General features: G+C 41.5%; 2 protein-coding genes across 16 annotated transcripts in view; both read left to right on the forward strand.

The window, feature by feature from the left end:
* Positions 1-4205: 4205 nt before the first annotated feature.
* Positions 4206-5434, forward strand: cxcl8a (chemokine (C-X-C motif) ligand 8a). Its single transcript, XM_030413378.1, has 4 exons — positions 4206-4481; positions 4598-4718; positions 4830-4916; positions 5061-5434. Exons 1-4 carry the CDS (start codon positions 4415-4417, stop codon positions 5071-5073), a joined length of 288 nt encoding a protein of 95 aa, XP_030269238.1. The 5' UTR covers positions 4206-4414; the 3' UTR covers positions 5074-5434.
* A 2314-nt stretch (positions 5435-7748) lies between these two features.
* Positions 7749-20376, forward strand: part of camk2d2 (calcium/calmodulin-dependent protein kinase (CaM kinase) II delta 2) — a 41685-nt gene continuing 29057 nt past the window's right edge. For 14 of the 15 annotated variants that reach the window (XR_003983711.1, XM_030413259.1, XM_030413251.1 and 11 more), the window contains exons 1-2: positions 7752-8200; positions 12046-12140. Coding sequence is in view for 14 of the 15 variants with exons in the window: in XM_030413259.1 (XP_030269119.1) it covers positions 8139-8200; positions 12046-12140 (157 nt within the window). In the remaining variant the exon portion in view is untranslated. Of the gene's footprint in view, positions 8201-12045; positions 12141-20376 lie in introns of all 15 variants that reach the window. The other variant, XM_030413353.1, reaches the window with a different exon arrangement.

Genomic DNA, 20376 nt, shown 5'->3' on the forward strand with positions numbered 1-20376 from the left:
AAAATAAGACAGTTTGTGACTTATAATTGATCTCAATGTAAAGATGTGCTGTGTAAAACTCAAGTAGAGGTTTAACAATCCCCTACACTTGCAAAAGTAAGTTTACAACTATAGGTTCCATAGGGGAATGCTATGACAAGCCAGCAAGCTTGTCCCGGCATGCGCTCAACGTCACAGGAACGCTGTTACAAACATGTGGAATTTAAACTCCAGCAGGGCCACCCACCCTTAGACAGATACCCTCAGACAGATACCCTCAGACTCAAGGTTTTGTGTGAAGGTTACCAAGCAGTCAATTTTCACCCCCTCCTCCAGCTTTTAGTAAATCAAAAAAATCCCTGACATTTCCCGAAAACCCCGAGAGGCGAGCAGCCTCGGAGTCTCCTGCCGGCGGCTCTCACTTCCGTCTGTTGTATATCACCAGTACTGACAGCAGTCTAACTTTAGCCCAGCTGAAACTAATTGTTATTATATTACAATGGAGCATGCACGTGCTCAAGCAGCACAGTAGTACTTGAAGTATCAGCTTTCATCTCAGACACAGTAAAAGAAAAAAGACAAAAGAGTGGGCGATGATAAGTCCATGATTCATTCCTGATTTTCCCAGCTCCTTTGCAGGTGGTATCGGTGTGCAGCGTTTCGTGAGCATGTGCCTGTGTTTGCTTTGTTATCCACGCTGTATGATAAAGCAGTGATAGTGAATTTTATCTGGCAGAATGCCATTTTCAAGACAGAGCTACCTCTCTTTTACTGTACAGTATTATAGTCTACAACACTATAGTCTTGTGTATATGCTATGGTATGGAATGCCATAAAATTTCTTAATGCAACTATGCAATGTTATGTTAGAAGAATCCTAAGGAAGGCAACATGTGCAACAACACAGAATTGACAACACCTTTTTTTAACACACAAATCCTGTGGTAGAGCAAACAAAGCAATTCTTATTAGGTTATTTTCTGTTTTTTTCCACTTATCTGATATTTTCTTGGCTCTACACATACTTGTGTAGAGGTGGGTGGAGTAGTGCAGCTGATATTTATATATAAAAAAAAAACAAAAAACACTTTCTTACATAAAATTTGCGCTAAACAAAAAGTGCTGCTGAGGCAGAAAGTTTTGCAGAAAGTTTAGCAGCTAGTTTGTCACAAACCGAAGTATAAAAACTGAAACTTTGACCCGATGAAAGCTCCTTTCACCAGTGTTTCCTCATCTTATCTAGAAGGAATGTCACAACTCAATGGCTTGTTGAAATATTTACTAATTCAGTTTCCCCAAAAGCACAGATAAGTTAAACCTGAACGTTTATTTATGTTGCACCTTTTTGTTTTGTTAGGTTGAATTTTCTATTTCTCTCCTGTCACAGTGCTTTGCCTTACCGCTTGGTTAGGTTTATGCACAAAAACTACCTGATAAGGATTCAGAAAATATCATGGCTTGGCTTAAAAAAAAAGAAAAAAAAAATTTTGATCAGATTGAGTTGGCCAGACTTCTCATGAAACATGATCATCTTTTTGTTCACCACAAATGGCAGAAAATGGCCCTGAGTGTCCTTGACTTGACATGTGGTCGGCCATTTGGCAACCTTGTTGGCGTGCAATGACGCCACTAACTCTGATATGAAAGGTGGCTCATAAACAGATGTGAAAGTGATATGCCACGTTTGGTACAAATGTAAACTTAGGATGTTATCTGTGGTTTGCAGAAATGTCAACTGACATAATATAACACAATATCCTGGAGACTAGGCTGATTCTCAAGGCTTAATCTTCAATTAAGATTAATCTTCTTTATCCCTGAATTTAATGGCAGTGCAGCCACTATTTGGTGAGTTATTCCGGCTGGACCAAAGTGGACTTCTTACTAACTAACTTTGCTATCTCTTTACCGTCACCCTTCTTGGATCTATAATAACATGCTATTGACTTGAATAATACACCATGACCAAGAGGATGCTGGGTTACTTTAGTTTAGTCTGGGTGCATATTTACCACATTGAAGTGTTTTTTTTTTCCACTGCAACTATGAAAGTTTTTGGTGAGATCAGGGGGAAGTTTTCAGATATCCAAACATCTATGTATCATGCTGTCAAAGACAATTTCATCATACGTCCTCTTGTGATCCCATGAAGCTATGGGGCCTGTTCCTCTTTTGTGTGTGTGTGTGTGTGTGTGTGTGTGTGTGTGTGAAATTGACCCTGCTCTACGAAAGGAAATCTTGCATTTCAGTATTAGATGAAAGGAATTAAAGTGTTCGCGATTTGTCTTGCCATTGTTATAAACATGAAAGCCTGCAATGCGGTAAATGCACACATCCTAAACACTACTCTCTTCATTATATTTTCCATTGTAAAAATAATCTGATAACACCACCACAGACTAAATTTGGGGGAAGACCAATAGATGACGGTGGGTCACATGTTTCTGAACTTATGTTTGTCACATGCTGCCAGACATGGAATTTTTATTAATCTCACCACATACATTGAAGTCTACAAAACCTCAAATTAAATCCAAAACTTTCCCGGGAAGTTTATCACATGTTATCTTTAACCAAAACATAACTTCCAGCCATTCTGAGATTTATCTTAATTCCTCTTTAATAGAAAAAAATACTCCTCACAACCAAACAACTGTCAGTCAGCACATATCAGTGGGGCAACAACTGAAAATTAATGTGTCAAAACCACAAGATTACCCCCCATTGTTCATAAGTTACACCATACTTCCTTCTGTTTTGAGAGAGTGGCCGACGTGACGTGATGACTGCAGGCAGATGTGTTAGAGCTTGTTGAGATTGCATCAAGCTTTTTAGCCAGCCGTTGCGCCAGGAATGTCACATGCATGAGCCAGCATACAGTTTGCATGACCTTTTTGATGAGTGTCATAAATACCCTGTAACAATGTGCTTTTTATCAGTGATGCATCAAAAATCAAAAGTTTCTCTCTATACCTTTATACCTAATGTAAATTATTTTGTTATTGTACCACTAAAAAATTGTCCTTTTATCTGCAAAGGAGCTGATATTGGACACCGTGTAACTTTCTGTATCTTTCTTATACACAGTATTCACCCTGATGAACTCCATCAGTTGGGTAGCTGACTGACCTTTATTTAGCTTTAAGAGCAACGAACATAGCAGTGCATGCAGGGAAGTGTTTGAAATTGTTATTGTGTTCTAGTATGAATCAGCATTCTTAACACAAAACCACAGGACATTGGGACATTTTCCATCTGTGTTAGTGGCAACACAATTTTGAACTATAAGCACAGCATTGTTACGCCATGAAATTAAAGAATGAACCGAACGAAATTGCAAGTTGCAACATCAATGAATGCAAAGTTTCAATGCATCCATGGTTTGTAAAAAACATACATTGCCAACATTTATTATAGAGACTGGGTTGAAGCACTTTACATCGAAGCCTGTGCAGAAAAAGAATAAAAGAAGAGAATAAGAGTGCCAAACACAAACCTGAGCCAAGAGAGAAAATGTAGAAAAGATATGTACGTATAAACAAACCAGTGCACAAGTATACAGAGAAAGCATTCAGCAACCAGTCGTCACCCACAGCAAGAAAATCTAACTTAAAGCAAAAGAGGTTTTACTTTTGGCCCGCGGTACTGCCAAGGAGTTGTGATTGGAGGACATGAGAGGCTGTTCACTTTTGTAAGGTTTAGTAGCTAAGAAATGTAGACAGCAGCTAAGCTGCAGTGCCTTTTAAGTGATAAAAAGAATCTTAAATCAGTTTTGAACTCTGAATGCAGCAATGTGAAATAGGAGCGATGTGAATGGACTTGCCCCTCTCCTTCCTGACTGTGACATTTATGACAAAACTTGAGGGACATTCATCAGCCACTCATTCACAGATTGCATCTGGCTGTTCATTTTATTGCATGCAGTCAATGAATCAGCTGTCAGTTGATCAACAGATTAACCGTGAGCACATGTTTAATGAACTGTTAACAGCAATGTCTAATTTTCAAAGAATGTTTCTCAAGCATTACTGTCACAGCAGATATTACAGATTTTTAGTCACTGTATTTTTCCAAATGTAGCTCTGTATTAGTGACAAGTGCTGAACCATGAATCCTCTTCATACCTTATGGTGTAAATTCCCGGTTAGCTGCAGACAATCCCAGGTTGCGCAACCTGGCTGAGGCAGCGACATGACTCACTTCCAGGAGGCAGCTATATAAAGAGAGACTCTCCTCTTCAGCGCTAGATTCAAACAGCAGAGCGAGAAGGCAGCTGAACAAAGAAAAGGAAAAGCTGAGGAGAAAGGAAACCAAGCAAAAGAAAAAAGCTGAAAAAGAAACATCTTCCTCTTTACTTCATCAGACAACTTTTCAACTTTCTGAAGAAAGTTCTTATTCTTTAGTGTTAATTGTTGCAGAGTTTGTAAAAGGCACAATGATGAGCAGCAGAGTCTTCATCGTCACTATTGTGGGGCTCCTGGCCTTCCTCGCCATCAGTGAAGGTAAGATCTCGCTATTCAAACTCTCACTACTTTGACACATTTTGCTGGCAGCGCATCAAGACTCATGAGTATAGACTGTTGCACTTTGTGACCATGTGACACCTGTCTCCTAACAGCGAGCCTGGGAGTGGAGCTGCACTGCCGCTGCATCCAAACAGAGAGAAAACCAATCGGCCGCCACATTGAGAAGGTGGAGCTGATTCCTGCCAGCTCCCACTGCGAGGAGACCGAGATCATGTAAGACCTGATTTCAAAACCTCCATCCCTGATGGTGTTGATAGAGTTTTATCGTCGCCACTTATCGGCCTCATCAACATAGTTCTGACTGTTTTTCTTTTGGTGTTGCAGTGCCACTCTGAAGAGGACAGGCCAAGAGGTTTGCCTGGACCCCGAGGCTCCCTGGGTGAAGAAAGTGATTCAGAGGATCCTGTCCAAGTAAGTACAGGTCAAACATGCAGTTTAAGGCCACCCAAATCACATTCATAGTCTCTTTTTCTTAACTGCATAACATGACAGAAAATGACAGCTTTCACTTTTGATACACAAATTAACTGTTCTTTTCTGTTTTATTTCTTGCAGCGCGAGACGCTGAGCTGACTGGAAGAGATGTGCTTCATGAGTCTGAGCTGTTTACTGTTTCGACCAAAGACAACCAAAGACCAAAAAGTGTTGAAGAGCTGATTTGATCTTGCTCATTTTGTTACTGTCCTGATCATTTGTTAAAAATGACAACAGAATCTATCCACTCAGAGTATGTTTGTATCAAACATGTTATTTATTATCTTTATTAATATTATATCTGTATGTCACATATGTGTTTTACTGTTTCTTTAAATTATGTCTTTAACATATTTATTTCTGTATTTATGAAAAGTAAATGTATCTGGAATCTGGATTCAAGAATGGCTCTGACAATCTATTGATTAATAAAAGAAGTACACATGAAATAGAAAGTGGAATCTCTCCGTTTTGCCTGCTCGCATATCATCATTTGCCCTTCATGCTGTATGAAAGAATACAGTCATAAGGTTTCCAACTTCAATCGATTTAATCTGCATATACAGGCCTATTGTATTCTACTTTGCTGTCACTGGTAGAATATAAAATGAAGTTTGTCCTGTAAGACATAAATCGATAATTTTTTTAATTGATATCAAGTCTTCTGCTATGAGGGAACACAATTTCTAACTTAAATACAGTTCTATAATACAAAAAACTACAATGGAACTCAATCAAGTGTGTTCCTCTGCCAAGGATGATAACACTGTATCACTCTAAATTTTAAACCACTATCATTTTTGATTTGGATCAGCATTAAATTGTTCTTCGCTCATAGATACCAGCCACCTAAACACGGCTGATTGTTTTTAATCAAGCCCCATGCATTATTCATTGTGAGGCTGACATAAATGCATTAAAACGCCCCATCTCGACTTGTTAAAGAAAGTGAGAAAAACGTTCTGCATCCGTGTCTCTATCAGGATCTGCACCAAAAGTTACTGGGGTCTATTCTGGGCTGAGCACCATCCTCCGTCAAAGCTTTGTGGAAATCTGTTCTGTAGTTTTTGTGTAATCCTCATCACAAACCAACCAAGAAACAAACAAGCATAACCTCCTTGGTGGAGCTAATAACTAATAATGTAATGTTTTATGAGTGCAAGCTCTTCACTTTCATACATGAGGAAGTACTTAAGAGTGTGTCCCCTCAGTCAACTGTGGGCCTTTTCCACTTCCTCAAGGAAATTTACATCACTGGAATCTACATTACACCACATGATGCTGGTGTCAGCAATCTGTGCCATAAGTCATGTCCGCTTGTTACTGCATTTGCATGAAACTTCTAACCTCTGCAGATGTTATTAGCACAGTATTATAATTTATAGTGAAAGCTTACAGTCATATTTCCTAAAAACAAGAGCTAAAGGGTTCCCCAACAATTTAATGTTTCACTTTTATAACGTTGAGGACAAGCAAGAGACAGATTAAAAATAGAACTGCAGAACGTCTTCATTAATGAAATTTACAGCATTTTTCATTAAACACAAACTGGCTGGTTGATGTAGATGTCTTTGAAAGTCAAGCTGAAAGGATTGGTGCATTACTTAAGTAGGTGGTCTAAAGAATGTTGATTACTGTTTATTAATAATCAAAACAAAAATACAAAAAGCATGTATTTATGTATATATGTATGTATAAATAATTGATGTATATATGATTTGACAAATTGTAATCATCATCACAAAAAAATTTATAAAAAATGTGCTGACTAATTGGCAATGAAAATAAATGTAAGATTAAGCTCGACTCCACAGACCCATGGAGAACTTTATTTAAAATCTGTAGTTTTCCACCCAGAATAACCCAGATGACATCATCAGGGTTATTTTCCAAGACTCTATGGAGGTCTCTCCAGAGACCAATAGGACATAAATCTGGTGAAGTGGGAGGTTATGATATTGTTTACATTTACTCATTGCGCAAAATGACAAGGAGAGTTCTGTGTATTTTCTTCATCCTATGAGCCTTACCAGGACGTTTTATATGATGACTAAATACCAACTTTACTTTAACATAAGCGAGAATTCTCATTAATGTGCTGCCACTGATGCTGACACAGCATTTTTAAGAAAACACGTAATTAAGTGATCATTAACACAATCTGCTACTCCTACCTCATGCTTGATGTAACTTAATAAATGATTAACTTATGTTTAGCCTGCAGCATGTGGTTCTGGTTTTTTTTTCATACTTTCCAGCTCGCTCATGGAATAACTCGCGAGTAGATCTAAAACTGAACACATCTATATCCACTGATGAATTTAAGGGCATCATATATTATGTAGGAATGTGGTGAAGGAGGTATGTTGTGGTTGTTTTTTCTTTCACTGTGTCTGAACACCTGTTTCTCTTATTTCATTGTGATTTTTGTTGTGCTGCTGGCCTTGTCTCTCTTGTGGAAGACATCTTCACCTCAGTTGGGACCTCCTGGTAAAATAAAGGTGAAATAAACACAAATAAATTAATAAATAAATAATAGAGGAATTTCATGTTTAGTAGTCTGAACTGTCTCGTTTCTTTCCAGAATCATAGCTGCATTAAAGCCATATTAAAAAACATGCATCTATGTTATTACAGTTAATATTTACAGTAATATCGTTTTTTTAATGACTGTTGTACTTTGTTTGTTGGTGGCCTGGGTGAGGATGCAGGCAAAGGGGCGGGCCCGAGCGCACAGCTGGGGGTAGGTGCGGTAGTGCGGCGTCTGATGCGCGCAGAGAGAGACGACCCTGACGGCGCCGCACGGACACGCACCGCAGACACCGGGATGCACACAAAATGCTGCGTCTACGAGCTGTGACAAACCTCCGTGTGTGAAGAAAAAACAAACCAAACAAACGAAACAGCGAACGACAAACGCCGGAAGCTCCCCCCTTGTCCACGTTGAAGCACTCGCGCAGGAAGCGCATTTGCCGCAGAAAAAACCATCCCACCAGAGCTCCCGCCGATGCGCTTCAGCTGTGCATGAATCCCTCCGTTTGCCTTGCAGGGTCCAGGACTGAAACCGGGCGGCGTTGACGACCGAGTGTGGTGGATACTGTTGAGTGAGTGCACCTTATCCGCGTCTCCGTCCGCACACCCCTTGGCACCACCGTCAGGATGGCGTTAACGATCTGCACGAGATTCACCGACGAATATCAGCTGTTCGAGGAGCTGGGGAAGTAAGGAAGCTTTTTTAAAACATTTTTATTATTATCGTCTGGCATCATCTCTGTATGAAATGTCAGCCTGTTATATAATAGGCCGCCTTGGCTTAGGGACGCGGATTCCGGGCTGTGTGTGTGTGGGTGTGTGTGTGTGTGTGTTTTTGTCGGCTTGCGCGTGAGTGTGCGCGATAGTGTAGCCGCGAAACCTTTGATGCGAGCGGCTAAATAAGCGATCGTGTAGCCTAACGTGCAGGCCTGATGTGCAAATGCATCCCCCCCCCTGTATGTTTTTAATCCCACATCTGAATCTCCTGCTCAGGAGAGATGAAATGAGCGCGCGTCGTCGCCCGCCTCTATCCTCCTGTGCAGCCCCCAGACGTTGCGTGTCGACCTTTGGGTGCCACAGGAAGGGTGAGGGGCCCCCATGTTCTAAACTGAAATGTATTGCAGTGTGTGAAATGGTGAGATTCGGTAACCCCCCCCCCCCAATCTCTCTCACACCCCTCCCCAAATCCTCCTCCTCCCGCGTGACATAAATACACACTCGGTAATGCGACAGCAGACCATGGAGTTGGCGATGACATATTCCCCAGCCAAGCACCGAGCTGCGGTCAATTATCAGACACAGGCAGGGAATTCCTCACCCCTGAGAGGGGAGTGGAGGGGTGTGTGTGTGTGTGTGGTTGGGGGGGGGGGGCGGGGCAGAAAGATCCACGCACCAGAGTGTGGACGTGCGCTACCTGACTGCCCAGCTCCCTGCGGTCAGTGAACGCCACACAGTCCCAGATATCTGCACCCTGGGCTCAGCGCCCCCAGTTACCCAATGTCTCCAGCTTAGCATCCCCTCACCCCACTGTGGGAGCCTGTATTTGTATTTCTGGTGAGAAAGAGGAGATCTCCTCTCCAGCCTCAGACCCCACCACCCCCCACCCCCCGCGTTTATGATCCTCTGCTGTGTTCATCTTACACCATCTGTCATTGATAATGCAGCCATATTGCTTTTATAGTACCTTTTAACTCACCTAATCTCTTTACTGTGTGTGGCACCATTTTCCTCTGCACATGTACAGTAGAGTAGCTGGTAGAGGCTGATGGAGTGAAGATAGCACAATGTTTTTATCCAAATACCTGGATGCAGTTCATGATTCAGTGATATTCACGCGCGGTTGGTTTAGATCAGAAAATTCAGCTGTTGAAGGACTATATATGTTTCGCTATATGTTTGTGGCAGTCCGTTTGATATGAAAATCTAATAGGAGATCATTAAAACTTGCCGTAGATCAAGTCTGCATCAGTTTCTTCTTTTGCAGTTTTTTTTCCCCTCAACATAATCAGCAGCTAACAAACACATGTAGTAAATAACTTGAATAAGTGATATATTTTTAATTTCCATTTCATGCCATATATAGCTCCGCATTCCAACAGTCATCGCTGTCATAGAGGGTTTGGTCAGTAACCAGTGTCTCTCCTCCCTTGGCTCATGCAGTAAAAAAGAAAATACAGGTCCCCGGTATCCCTGCCCAATTTATCCAATCAGGACAGAGAACTCCATAAAGAGGCGGTCTTGTCTGCTTGTGAATGTGCAGAGAGCGGGATCCACCTGTTTGCTGCTGTGTCTGGCGATTACCGTTCTGCGTTCATGGGGTGATGTAGTGAGAAGGGAGGGGATCGCTAACTGAAAAACAGACAGGAAGTGTGCTAAAATAACGACAAAATGCTTACAGCAGCTTTAAAAAAATACTTTGTTTAAATTTCTAGTATATAGCAGCAAGGTTTACATAATGGGGATTTGTTATTTGTGCAAAATACAGTATTTGAACTTTGTAAAAATACTTGAAACTAATGTCCCAAAAATGATGACATTTAGTCTCGTATCACTTTTTGAGCTGAGGTTACCCAGAAACACCATTTCTGCACCCATACACCAAGATGTAGTCATCTTGGTGAAGCCTTTTTACATAATTGTGTGTTCCAACTCATTTTGGAATCCATATTTGTCTGAGAACTTGAAATACTGAAATACAGCAACCGTGTTCCAGACGCACAGGTAATATTATTGTGCAGCTTTGGTACATTCTGTCACACAGGACTGGACAGACTAAGTCAACAGACATAGTTGGTATTTGCACCTCACAGTGCCATGCTACCCAGCTGTACTGGAGGAAATTTGTTATGTAACATGTTATACTCTGATCATTTCCTTTACCAAATCCCCTATAAATTAGAGGTAAGCTTTAGTGGCAAGCTGCTCACTCCAGAGGATGTTAGATAACATGTTTATGGAACATATATACTATATACGGAGCAGTATATACATGGACACAACGTACATGTTATTTCTCATATTTGAACACTGATTTTATCAAACCTCGTCACATTCCGCCACAGTCATGCTGCATGTGAAAGAAAAGGGTTTGTTTCAGGTAATGAGTTGATTTTTTTGCTTTGTACCTCCAGCGTCTGCATCCAAGTGCTTCTAACTGTTTGTGATAGCTCTGATGCTGCCGGAAAATCTCTGATGTTGTCTGGAATGAGACAGGATGGGAACAGATTTTTTTGTTTGAAAGAGAAGGCGTGCACAGCCAGAGATGGAGGCTGAATAGCAAAGTGTCCTGCATGGCTGCAGAGCTGAAGCTCCATGGCTGCATTTAGAGATGAGAGATGCAGCACTTTGCTCTTCTCCTCCCTCAAATATAGCTGACCTAGTTTTTTGATCTTCATACATGTGCCTGGAACACCAGAACAACACATGGCTCGAACAATAGAGGGCTGGCAGGCACGGTCGTTGGTGTTGCTGGTCTTGGGTAGCGATGAGGACAGTGTGTACTGTAGGTACTGGGTGTGAGTGTGCTTGTGTGGGTAGCTGCATAGATACTGCATCCGTGCTTTTGTGCCATTTTAATGTTGAAATGCGACAATAAAACATCAATTTTAGCACAGCCATGTTTGTTATTACCTACCTATGACACCTGAGGGCTGTTTCATAGAGCTAAATGATCAGTTCAGTCAGGTTTATTTCAGTTCGTCTGGCCTATTTTCAGGAAACCCTTTTTAATAAAGCAGACTGCAATAAACTTAATTAGTTAAATGTCAAATGTACATTATGCAACAATTTCACCCCAAAATAAGATCTTCAAAATCATTTTTATGGTATACTGGCCTGTAAAAGCAACATTGGTGTCTCTTTTATTCCCACTCTGTGCCCCAAACAGCTTTGTTTGCGCTGTGTTACTTATTTAAAAGAGTACGATCTGTTTGAGTGTTTAGAATACCAGAAGAATATTAATAGAAACTCCGTAAATCACCAAGAATTGAGGCAGAGCAGCCGGAGGACATCAGTGGAAAAGACATTTTCTCCATCAGATCCAGTAAATCACATGGATACGATTGTGTTATAAAATTAAGATGAAAAAAGATAGAACATCATTAATCCAGTAAGGAATTGTTGTGCCAGAGATTGCTCCAAAAATGTACAGTACAATAAACCAGTAACAACCGATGGGCTCCCCAGGTCAGGGTCACACACTGGGCCTTATATATAAGTAAAATATAGAAAATACGAAGTTTTTAAGGAGGTAAATGCTACAACCATTTTATAATACAGTAAGAACAAACGAGTTAAGCACAAGAGTGACCAAAAAATTATATATATATTTATAAAATTATATAATTATATATTATATAATTATAATATCAATTTTTTACATAATATTGTTTTAACTTTACCTCAGGCTCAGACTGTAACAGTCTTTTCTCCACATCAGTTAATCTGAAGTGCCTGTTTCACTTTCTGAGGCCAACCCAAGCCAAGTTCTCCACATCAAGAAGTAATTATTTCTGTGTGTGTGTGTCCATTTCAGGGGTGCATTCTCTGTGGTCAGGAGGTGTGTGAAGATCTCCTCTGGACAGGAATATGCCGCCAAAATCATCAACACCAAGAAGCTTTCTGCCAGAGGTAGGAAACTCACAGAAACACGCATGTACATGCACAGAAGCACAAAGTATACACATACAGAGACACACGGACAAACAACACACATGAGCAGAAAAAACGTGCCACTGAGTTATGTGTGGATGAGCTGTGAACATTGCTGTCCCTGAAACAGGCTTTGGGGATTTTATGTGTGCGTGTGTGTGTGTGTGTGTGTGTGTGAGAGAGAGAGAGAGAGAGTGAGAGTGAGAGACAGACACAAACACTCACCACTCACACACAGGGGCAGAGACTCATCTGGATCTTGGTTGATTAAGTTTCTGTGGAGAAAACAACACATTTGTCGACTAAATGTTGTCGCTGTTTGACTCTTTTTGTGCTGTGTGTTATTGGACGTGTTCTCGTTTTATGTTATTCATCTGTCCTTTTGTTTCTACGTAAATGTTTGTCACATACAACCTTGTGTGCGTGCGTTTGTATGTGCGCTTCTGCGTGCGTGTGCATGTGTTCTGTATTGATTCAGGGCTCTGGCTGGTCTTGTCATCCCAGGGGCAGATCGCTTGCGAAGCCGACCCAGTTCTTTCACATCCGTCACTGTAATTGTGGCCGCTGGCCTGGTTGCCTTAGGCTTGGAACACACACACATAATCACACACTAACTTACACACACACACACATACACACACATGCGTGCACGCGCAAGCACGCAAATGACCCAGGAACTGCCAACAGCGAATCCGCGATTATTAACCAATGGTTTGCCGTTCCTCCTTCTCTTCAGCCAATGGCGTGTCTCATCACAGTTTGCTGGCCTGTGATCGGCGATGACTGCTGTCCTACCACACAAGGTGTCGGGCTGCTGTAGATGTTTAGCTCAAATGCACATAATTTACTAGAAATTACCTTGGCTGTCATTGTGCATAGCCTTGTTGTGATGATGCAAATTCATGTTGTAGTATGTGTGTGTTAACAAGCAGCTCCCCCTCTTTGCAGTATTTTACCTTTCATTTCTCTCCAGCAGCTCCCTCCTCCTCCTCATCCACCTCCTCCTCCTCCTCAGCAGCATCTTCCTTCTCCATGTTCTATGCTCTTTTGCATTTACTCTTCTCCCCTATTTTGCATTTTCTTTATCCCCCCCTCTTTTATATCTATTCTCTCTCTCTCTCTCTCTCCAGCACTGTCATATTACTCACCAGGTGCTTCTACCCGCCCCCTCCCTCCCTCCCGCACATCTTCTGCTTCACTAATACCTCGCCATCTATCCCTGCCGTCATCCCTCCATTGCTCTGCTTCTTATCTCTTCCTTTCCTCTGCCGCCCTGTGTCTCTTTTTCTCTCACTCGCTCCGTCTCTTCTCGTCCATGTTGACCCTCCCGCTCGCCGAGTGCAGTGTAGGTAATAGACACCTCGGCACACAACTTGCATGCTGGGAGATTTTTTCCAAAAATACCGCAAAGGGGTTATCTCACCACATATGCATGTGGCTCTGCGGGTGTGCACAAACACAAACACATTCCCTCTTTATATCTCTCTCTTCCTTTCGTGCGTTTGTGTATAGAGGTTTACATACCGGGCATGCTAGCGTGTCAGATATGGTCTTACCCTCTTTCCGCGATAAGCCCTAGAATTGCAACTCTGATTCTCTTCTCTCTGGCAGGATCATGACCTCCCCCCTACCCCATGCCACCACTGTGTGTGTGTGTGTGTGTTTGCCTATGCATGTGCATGCACGCGTGTTGAGTATATATAATTTAAAAGGGTTTAGGGTAGGATTGGTGGCCGGGCAGATCAAGACACAGTTTATGTGTGTGTGTGTGTGTGTGTGTGTGTGTGTGTGGTGTGTGTGTGTGTGTGTGTGTGTGTGCGTTTTTGGTCATGCATGCACACATGTGCGGCGGGCCTATAGGACCAGTCACAGTCCTGCAATCTGCAATCCTGATTATGCAGCATTTCATTAAGAGCAGCAGATGAGTCAGTGAATGAGAGGAAGCAGTGGCGAGAGAGGCAGAGAGAGAGAAAGAGGGGGAAGAAAAGGATAGGAAGCAGAGGGAGAGAGACAGAAAATCAGAGACAGAAAGAGAAGACAGAGAGTCAACATTTTACATGTGTGCATGCATGTGTGTGTGCACGCTGCATCCCTCACAGCACTTGAATATTTGTCCTCTCCCTTAGTGCATGCGTCAGTGTCCTGTCACTATGCCTCTGTCTGCTATCTTTTGTCACTCTGCATTTGCTTGTGATGTGCTGTGTGTGTGTGTGTGTGTGTGCACGTGCTTGTGCGTGTCTCCCCTCAGTCTTGTTTATATGTTTGTTTGTGCACATGACTTGTCCCTGGCTGTATATCTGTAGACTCAACCCTCCTTTCCCGGCTGTGTGACCCTTTCAACTTGTCTTAACTTTGTCTCAGCAGTCGGGTCAGCCTGCGTTGTTGAATCCATCGCTATAGGGACGTTTAGAATTTCAATTAAAAAGTCCTGATTTCCTCGCTGTGTAAATATCACATTGCATTGGGGTTTTTCATCGCCTCTCTTACGCATTTTTTTTGGTTTGAGTTCATGTTGTGAGTGTATGGGAAGTGTACCATGTTGGCAAAGTCCCGTCGGTATCGGCAGACACTGCATTATCACTTTCCCGGCTCGATGTCGTTCCAGTTCACCGATCTGTAACTGACCCTCCTTCAAAGTGGGCAGTTTCTGTGGAAATGGGGATGTGCTGTTGTTATTTCTGTTATGAGGAGGTGTCATGGTAACAGAGCTGATAGCTGTTGCTGAGGTATAAGCCAGTCTGCCTCAGTAGTATATATAAATATATGTGTGTGTGTTCCTAACGTGTACATTTGTTCTTTTCTGCATGTCGCTCCTGTAGTTTTCCCTCGTTAGGCAAGATAAAGATTTGTCTTCCCTCCTGCTTTCCCTTCCCTCTTATCATCTTTATTCCTACGTTCCTCTGGTGTCACTGTGACTCTGGTTCGTCTCACTTTGAAGCAAAGGGAAGGAGGAGAGAGAGAGTGAGAGAGAGAGAGAGAGGTGATGTGATTGTGGGAGAGGGAAGGAAAAGGAAGGAGGGATCAGTGGGAAGAAGGGGGGGATCACATGACTCACTGGGTACTTGAAGGCTAAAAATAAATGTTGGTCATTCTCTCACTCCGGGTGTCTGTATCTCTCTCTCTCACACAGACACACACACACAGACAGACACACAGTATTGAAAATATTCCATCCAGGTTTTTGGTTTCAGTCGATGCTCACCTGTCTGGCAAAATCCAGCCTGCATGCACACATAAGGTATTAAAACACATGAGACTGCGTCTGACACTGAAGCAGGTCTTCGTGTGCATCTGTGTACTGTATATGTTATATGTTTTTTTTTTTTTTTTTTTACCATTTGCGTATGGGTTTTTATGCATTTAGCACTCTTTGTCTCATCAATGGTCAACTGTGTTTACCAGCAAACTCTGTCTGCTGCTGGGAAGGTAACGTACAGTTCATTTCAGAGCTTTTCTGCAGTATCATGAAAAGTATGACATTTTTCGTAAAATTACAAATGTCACTTGTTTAAAAAAGACTGAAATGATGAAGAAGAAATGATGACATCCCCCTTCTCCTATTCAAAGTAAACATACAGTCAATTCTCAGTCGCATTTAGTAAGATATTACCTTTCATCTGACATTGTTGTTTTCTTCTGTAGCCTACGGCCACATCGTGTGGGATTCATGAATAAACAGAGTTTGTTCAGTTGTCAAATACAAATAAATGCCAAAATAAATAGGGCTCATGATGGCAGCTGGTCCTCCTCCATAACAACTAGGGTTGCAATTGCTTTTCTACATTATTGAATTCTACCACATTTGTGTATTTATAAAAAAAGAAAATTCATTCCTTGAAGGGTAATTGTAAAGGATAAAACTAATAACAATAATTGTGGAATTGTGTAAACAGATCCCCCAAAACCGTGATATTTTCTGATATGGTTGTTGATATGGTTATCATACTTTGAACATCTCATGTTCAGTGGCTGTTCCATTTTTTTCTTCTCTTATTTGGGCTTGATAATTACCTAGCTAGCTGAAAAGTATTGCCACAGCGTTAACTCGTCCCTCGGTTGATCTGTTTGAACAGTGTGTACAGACTGTACACTACATTTTAAACATCAAAATGATACAGAGGGGTGCTTTCCTTCTTGACAAAACCAACTTCAGCTGATAAGATAGTAAATCAGTTCATATGCAGATGCAAAAAGCATACCAGCCAGACAATGGACATCTTATTAGTTACAGCTGTATACATTTTTTGAAGATTCTTTTTGGCTGCCAAAATCAGCCGTCAACAGCTTTCACCTCTTAGAACGTGGTTAATAATGTAAACAGTAATCAAAATTTCAGCTCTTCTATTTTTGATAAAGAAAACAACTGACTGCTCAGCCCAGAGAGAACCCACAGTATGACTAACAACAACAAGGGTAAAGGACTCTTTAGAAAGTGAGGGCGTTTTTAATTACAGAGTACTGCATCTTCTCTTGTCTCTTCCTTTGTCCCTCTCCCGTTGTTCTTTCCAACCTCTGTTTTTTTCTTTCTTCATCTGCTTGATTTACCCTTCCTCCCTAACAAGTCTCCTCTTTCTGTCCTCCCTCCTCTTCTTCCTCCCTCATGTCCCCTGGCAGTGTGCCGCTCCTACGAAAACCTCTTTTCTGGTCTCCCTCCTCAAGTGCTCACAAAATATGTCGTTATATGTAACTTACCAAACAATGCCAAGAAACAGCAGTAAAACAGAATGATAGTCAAGGCACCAAAAACGACAAATAAGAAAAAGACCTGATTAGTTTTTGGCATGTTTGGCTTGTATAGTTTTTCCATCAGAACCCTATCAAGGCTGGAGAATTTGCATTTACACTTAATAACACTTAACGTTGCCATTTCTGTTGATTTATTTATTCAAACTGATGGAAAGGGATAAATATGATATAGCATACTGCCAGGAAGGTTCCAGAAACATATTTTACATTACGTTGTACTACTGCGCAAGTCCTTCTTTTTAGAAGTCCCATTTTTGCAGTGATGTTCCAAAATCAATAGCAGAAGAGGTGTTTTTCTGACAAAAGTACAGGCAGTAGGCGGCGAATGCAGTGTAGCTGCAACACATCTATTTACATTAATGCCTTTGCTTCCCCCACACCCACCTTTATATAAAAGAAAAAGATGGATGGAAAGTTCAGGCATGTTCTCCTGGGGCTTGTTGGAAGGCATTTCAGGTGAATGCAAGAAGAGTTGAGCTCCGGCTGATGTAGAAAATTTAGAATTTTCCTTTAAGTATGAACTGTTTTTGCGGTCTTGACTGTTAAAGTTTGTACACTTTGAAACAGTACATGGGCATAAAGTAACATAGGTAGTCATAGTAACCAATATTCTTAGTGAGCTGGCTCCTGTGACGACAACGGTGCTACATAGTGTCTTTAAAGGAACATTTTCAAACAATAGCCATGCAGGAGATATGCTCCTACAAAGAGGTGTATGTGCTGCGAATACAGTCGAGCTCTTTGTGTCTATATATGTGAATATAAATGTGAACTTGTGTCTCCCTCTCCTTGTCAGGGTTTCTCCAGACCACCGCCCTCAGATTAAACCAGTTTTACATATTAGTCTAATGCGTGCGCGGCTGCATTACGCTGGATGAGATAAAAGCCGACATTACCGTACGTTATGAGCCTCCCAGCAATACTCCGGGGGCAGCTTTATCTCTGACACCAGCCACCTTTTGTTTCTCCTCAGAAGAAAAAAGCAAGGGAGTTATCAGTCTCATAATTCTTCCTCTATTGGGAACCGGTGGAGGGTGACGGTGTCTCAGCGTCCTGGATGGTTTCATTAGACCCCTGGGTTCTGTGGGGGGTAGAATGGAACCGTATGGAGGAGTGCTACTTAGCCGCTGGTCAGAGAGGATGTAACATTCACCCCACTACATCTTTTTAATTAAAACTCTTAATTAAATTGGAGCAGAGCAACTCCAGCACCCTGTTGCGATATGCATGGTGGGTCAATTTGTCTGTGTGTGTGTGTGTGTGTGTGTGTGTTAGGGTCAGGACCTCAACTAAGGTTTGTTTATATTGTCGATTACATTATTGATCATTTAAACGGATTGATCGAATGATGCCCATACAAGTCCCCAGAGGATGTTTTTTAAACTGCTAATTTGTACGACCAACAGTCAAAACATCAAACGGTTTTGAGAAGCTGTAACAATTGAATAATTGATTATAACAGCTGTAAATATAAGGGCCAGTGTGTGTACTTTACACGTTAGTCCATTACAAATATACATCATTATCAGCAACGTCGTCGGTTTTATCACAATAAGAAAACAAGACTCTCTGTGATTACACTGCAAAGAGAATAATTCATGTGAAGTTCCTCTTTATGTTTTATTCCCCCTTTTTAGTATGCATCAGATACAGACACATACAGTTTTTGTAACAGGAAGTTAACGTCGTACAAAATCTTGTCACGTTAATACAGGAACAACCTCACCGTTCTTTTCTCCCCGCGGTAACAAATGTCACCTTCTTTCCATTTAATGTAGCTCAGCGTTCCACTCTGTGGTGTACAGGTCACACTGCCATTAGTAGCCAGTTAATTAACCTACTATTTCAGTCAATGGTAGAGACATTTACTGCAGGTCTACATGTCGTGCCTGGGAGAAAAGGAAAGTACGTAATCCTGATAATAATATATTTTTTAATATATACATATTACATGTTCTGTACATACAGCAGTCGTATTAGTTTTTAGAAATAGAAACAGTTGATATCAGCATGCAACCAAAAATCCACGTGTTTTTTCTAGTGCGTTTGTGACTGAAGTGAGTTGTTGACAACATCACGTGGTTCTGATGGACACAAGAGGCCAGAAATCAGATAGAATGCCTGACATGGTCAAACAAAGTGAAGATTCAAACTGGGGACAGGATGTTCAAGGTGTGCTGACACACATGCCGGCCTCTTTGTCTGTCGTTTTTTCCGTCTAGTGTTTGGTCTGTCTCTATTCCTGTCCATGTCTCTTGCTTGTTTTTCCTCTCAATTTCTCTGTAACCGTCTATACGTCTCCACTGTCTATCCCCAAATCTGGTAGTGTCTGACTTACAGGACGTCAAAATACGAGAGAGCAAAGAAAGCACACACACGCAGCTGTGCACTCTGCTGCAGTGCGGTTGCAGACGCGACACATCAGAAACTGACGGAAAGAGAAACAAGCAGCAGTGGAGAGAGACGGAGAGGGAAACAGAGGTGAGGGTGGAGCGGGGTCGGGTTGGGAAATGTTCGAGTTTGTCTGCGTGAGCAAACTCCGTAAGCAAACAGGTCCCTGAAACCGGATTATTCTTATTTTTCAGGGTTAAGGGAGGCTGTCTTAGTGCTTGCAAAGTGCATAAAAAAGAGAGTCAGACCACAAATATAAAGTTACAGATTTAGATAACAGCAATCTCTTATGTAGATGTTACATGTACAGGTTGAAAGAAAGGGTAGCAGCAGGAAAATTAGGACGCAAGGATGATTCAAGTCAAACAAAAGAGCAAACAACCAAACAGGGAAATACAGAACAAGTGAGTGGAAATGTTCATGGATGACTTGATGTGAGCCTGTTATTTATGCATATGCATACAGTAAAACTTTTCAGGACTTATCGCGTAATGAGGACCACTTCTCTTTTCATTAACCCAATATTCTTACCGCAAAGAATGTTGGTTCAGCTCGCTCGGAAAGTAGAGAATGACAGCACATTCAGAAGCATGACAGGTTTACAAGAAACATCACTGTTGCAATAAAGAAAGTCATACGATATATTTATTCATAACTTACCAAAGAAGTGCAAGAGCCATGAACCATTGCCATGAAAAGTTCTATAAAAAGAGTAGTCTCATGGGTTGTTTAATTCAGCTATTGCTAAATTGAAGATATTCCATCTCCAAGTGATATAGAGACAATAGGAACATATGGGAATCTCCGATTACGTCAGGCCTTCTGTCAACTAACATAGACGTAGACATAAATGACACCTGTCCTAAATATAGTACAAAGTGTGAAATCCTAATCTGGGCAGGAGAGAGGCTACATGCTTGAAATACTGATGCCAAGAACTAGATTGTTTTAGACAAGATGGTTTAAGACATGACAAATGCAAGAGGTCAGTGCCCTGCAGACAGCAAAGCAGCTGACGGAGATACAGCACAGCAGTGTCTCTCAGCTGCTCACCTCAGTCCATTAAAGGGTCACTATA

The sequence above is a fragment of the Sparus aurata genome, chromosome 1 (assembly GCF_900880675.1).
Source record: "Sparus aurata chromosome 1, fSpaAur1.1, whole genome shotgun sequence".
NCBI lineage: Eukaryota > Metazoa > Chordata > Actinopteri > Spariformes > Sparidae > Sparus > Sparus aurata.

What these genes read in the sequence shown, in the direction of transcription:
- cxcl8a (XM_030413378.1), top strand. Translation starts at nt 4,415, where the DNA reads ATGATGAGCAGCAGAGTCTTCATCGTCACTATTGTGGGGCTCCTGGCC. An exon ending in CTTCCTCGCCATCAGTGAAG is followed by an intron (nt 4,482 to 4,597) that starts GTAAGATCTCGC and finishes GTCTCCTAACAG; the next exon opens with CGAGCCTGGGAGTGGAGCTG. An exon ending in TGCGAGGAGACCGAGATCAT is followed by an intron (nt 4,719 to 4,829) that starts GTAAGACCTGAT and finishes TTGGTGTTGCAG; the next exon opens with TGCCACTCTGAAGAGGACAG.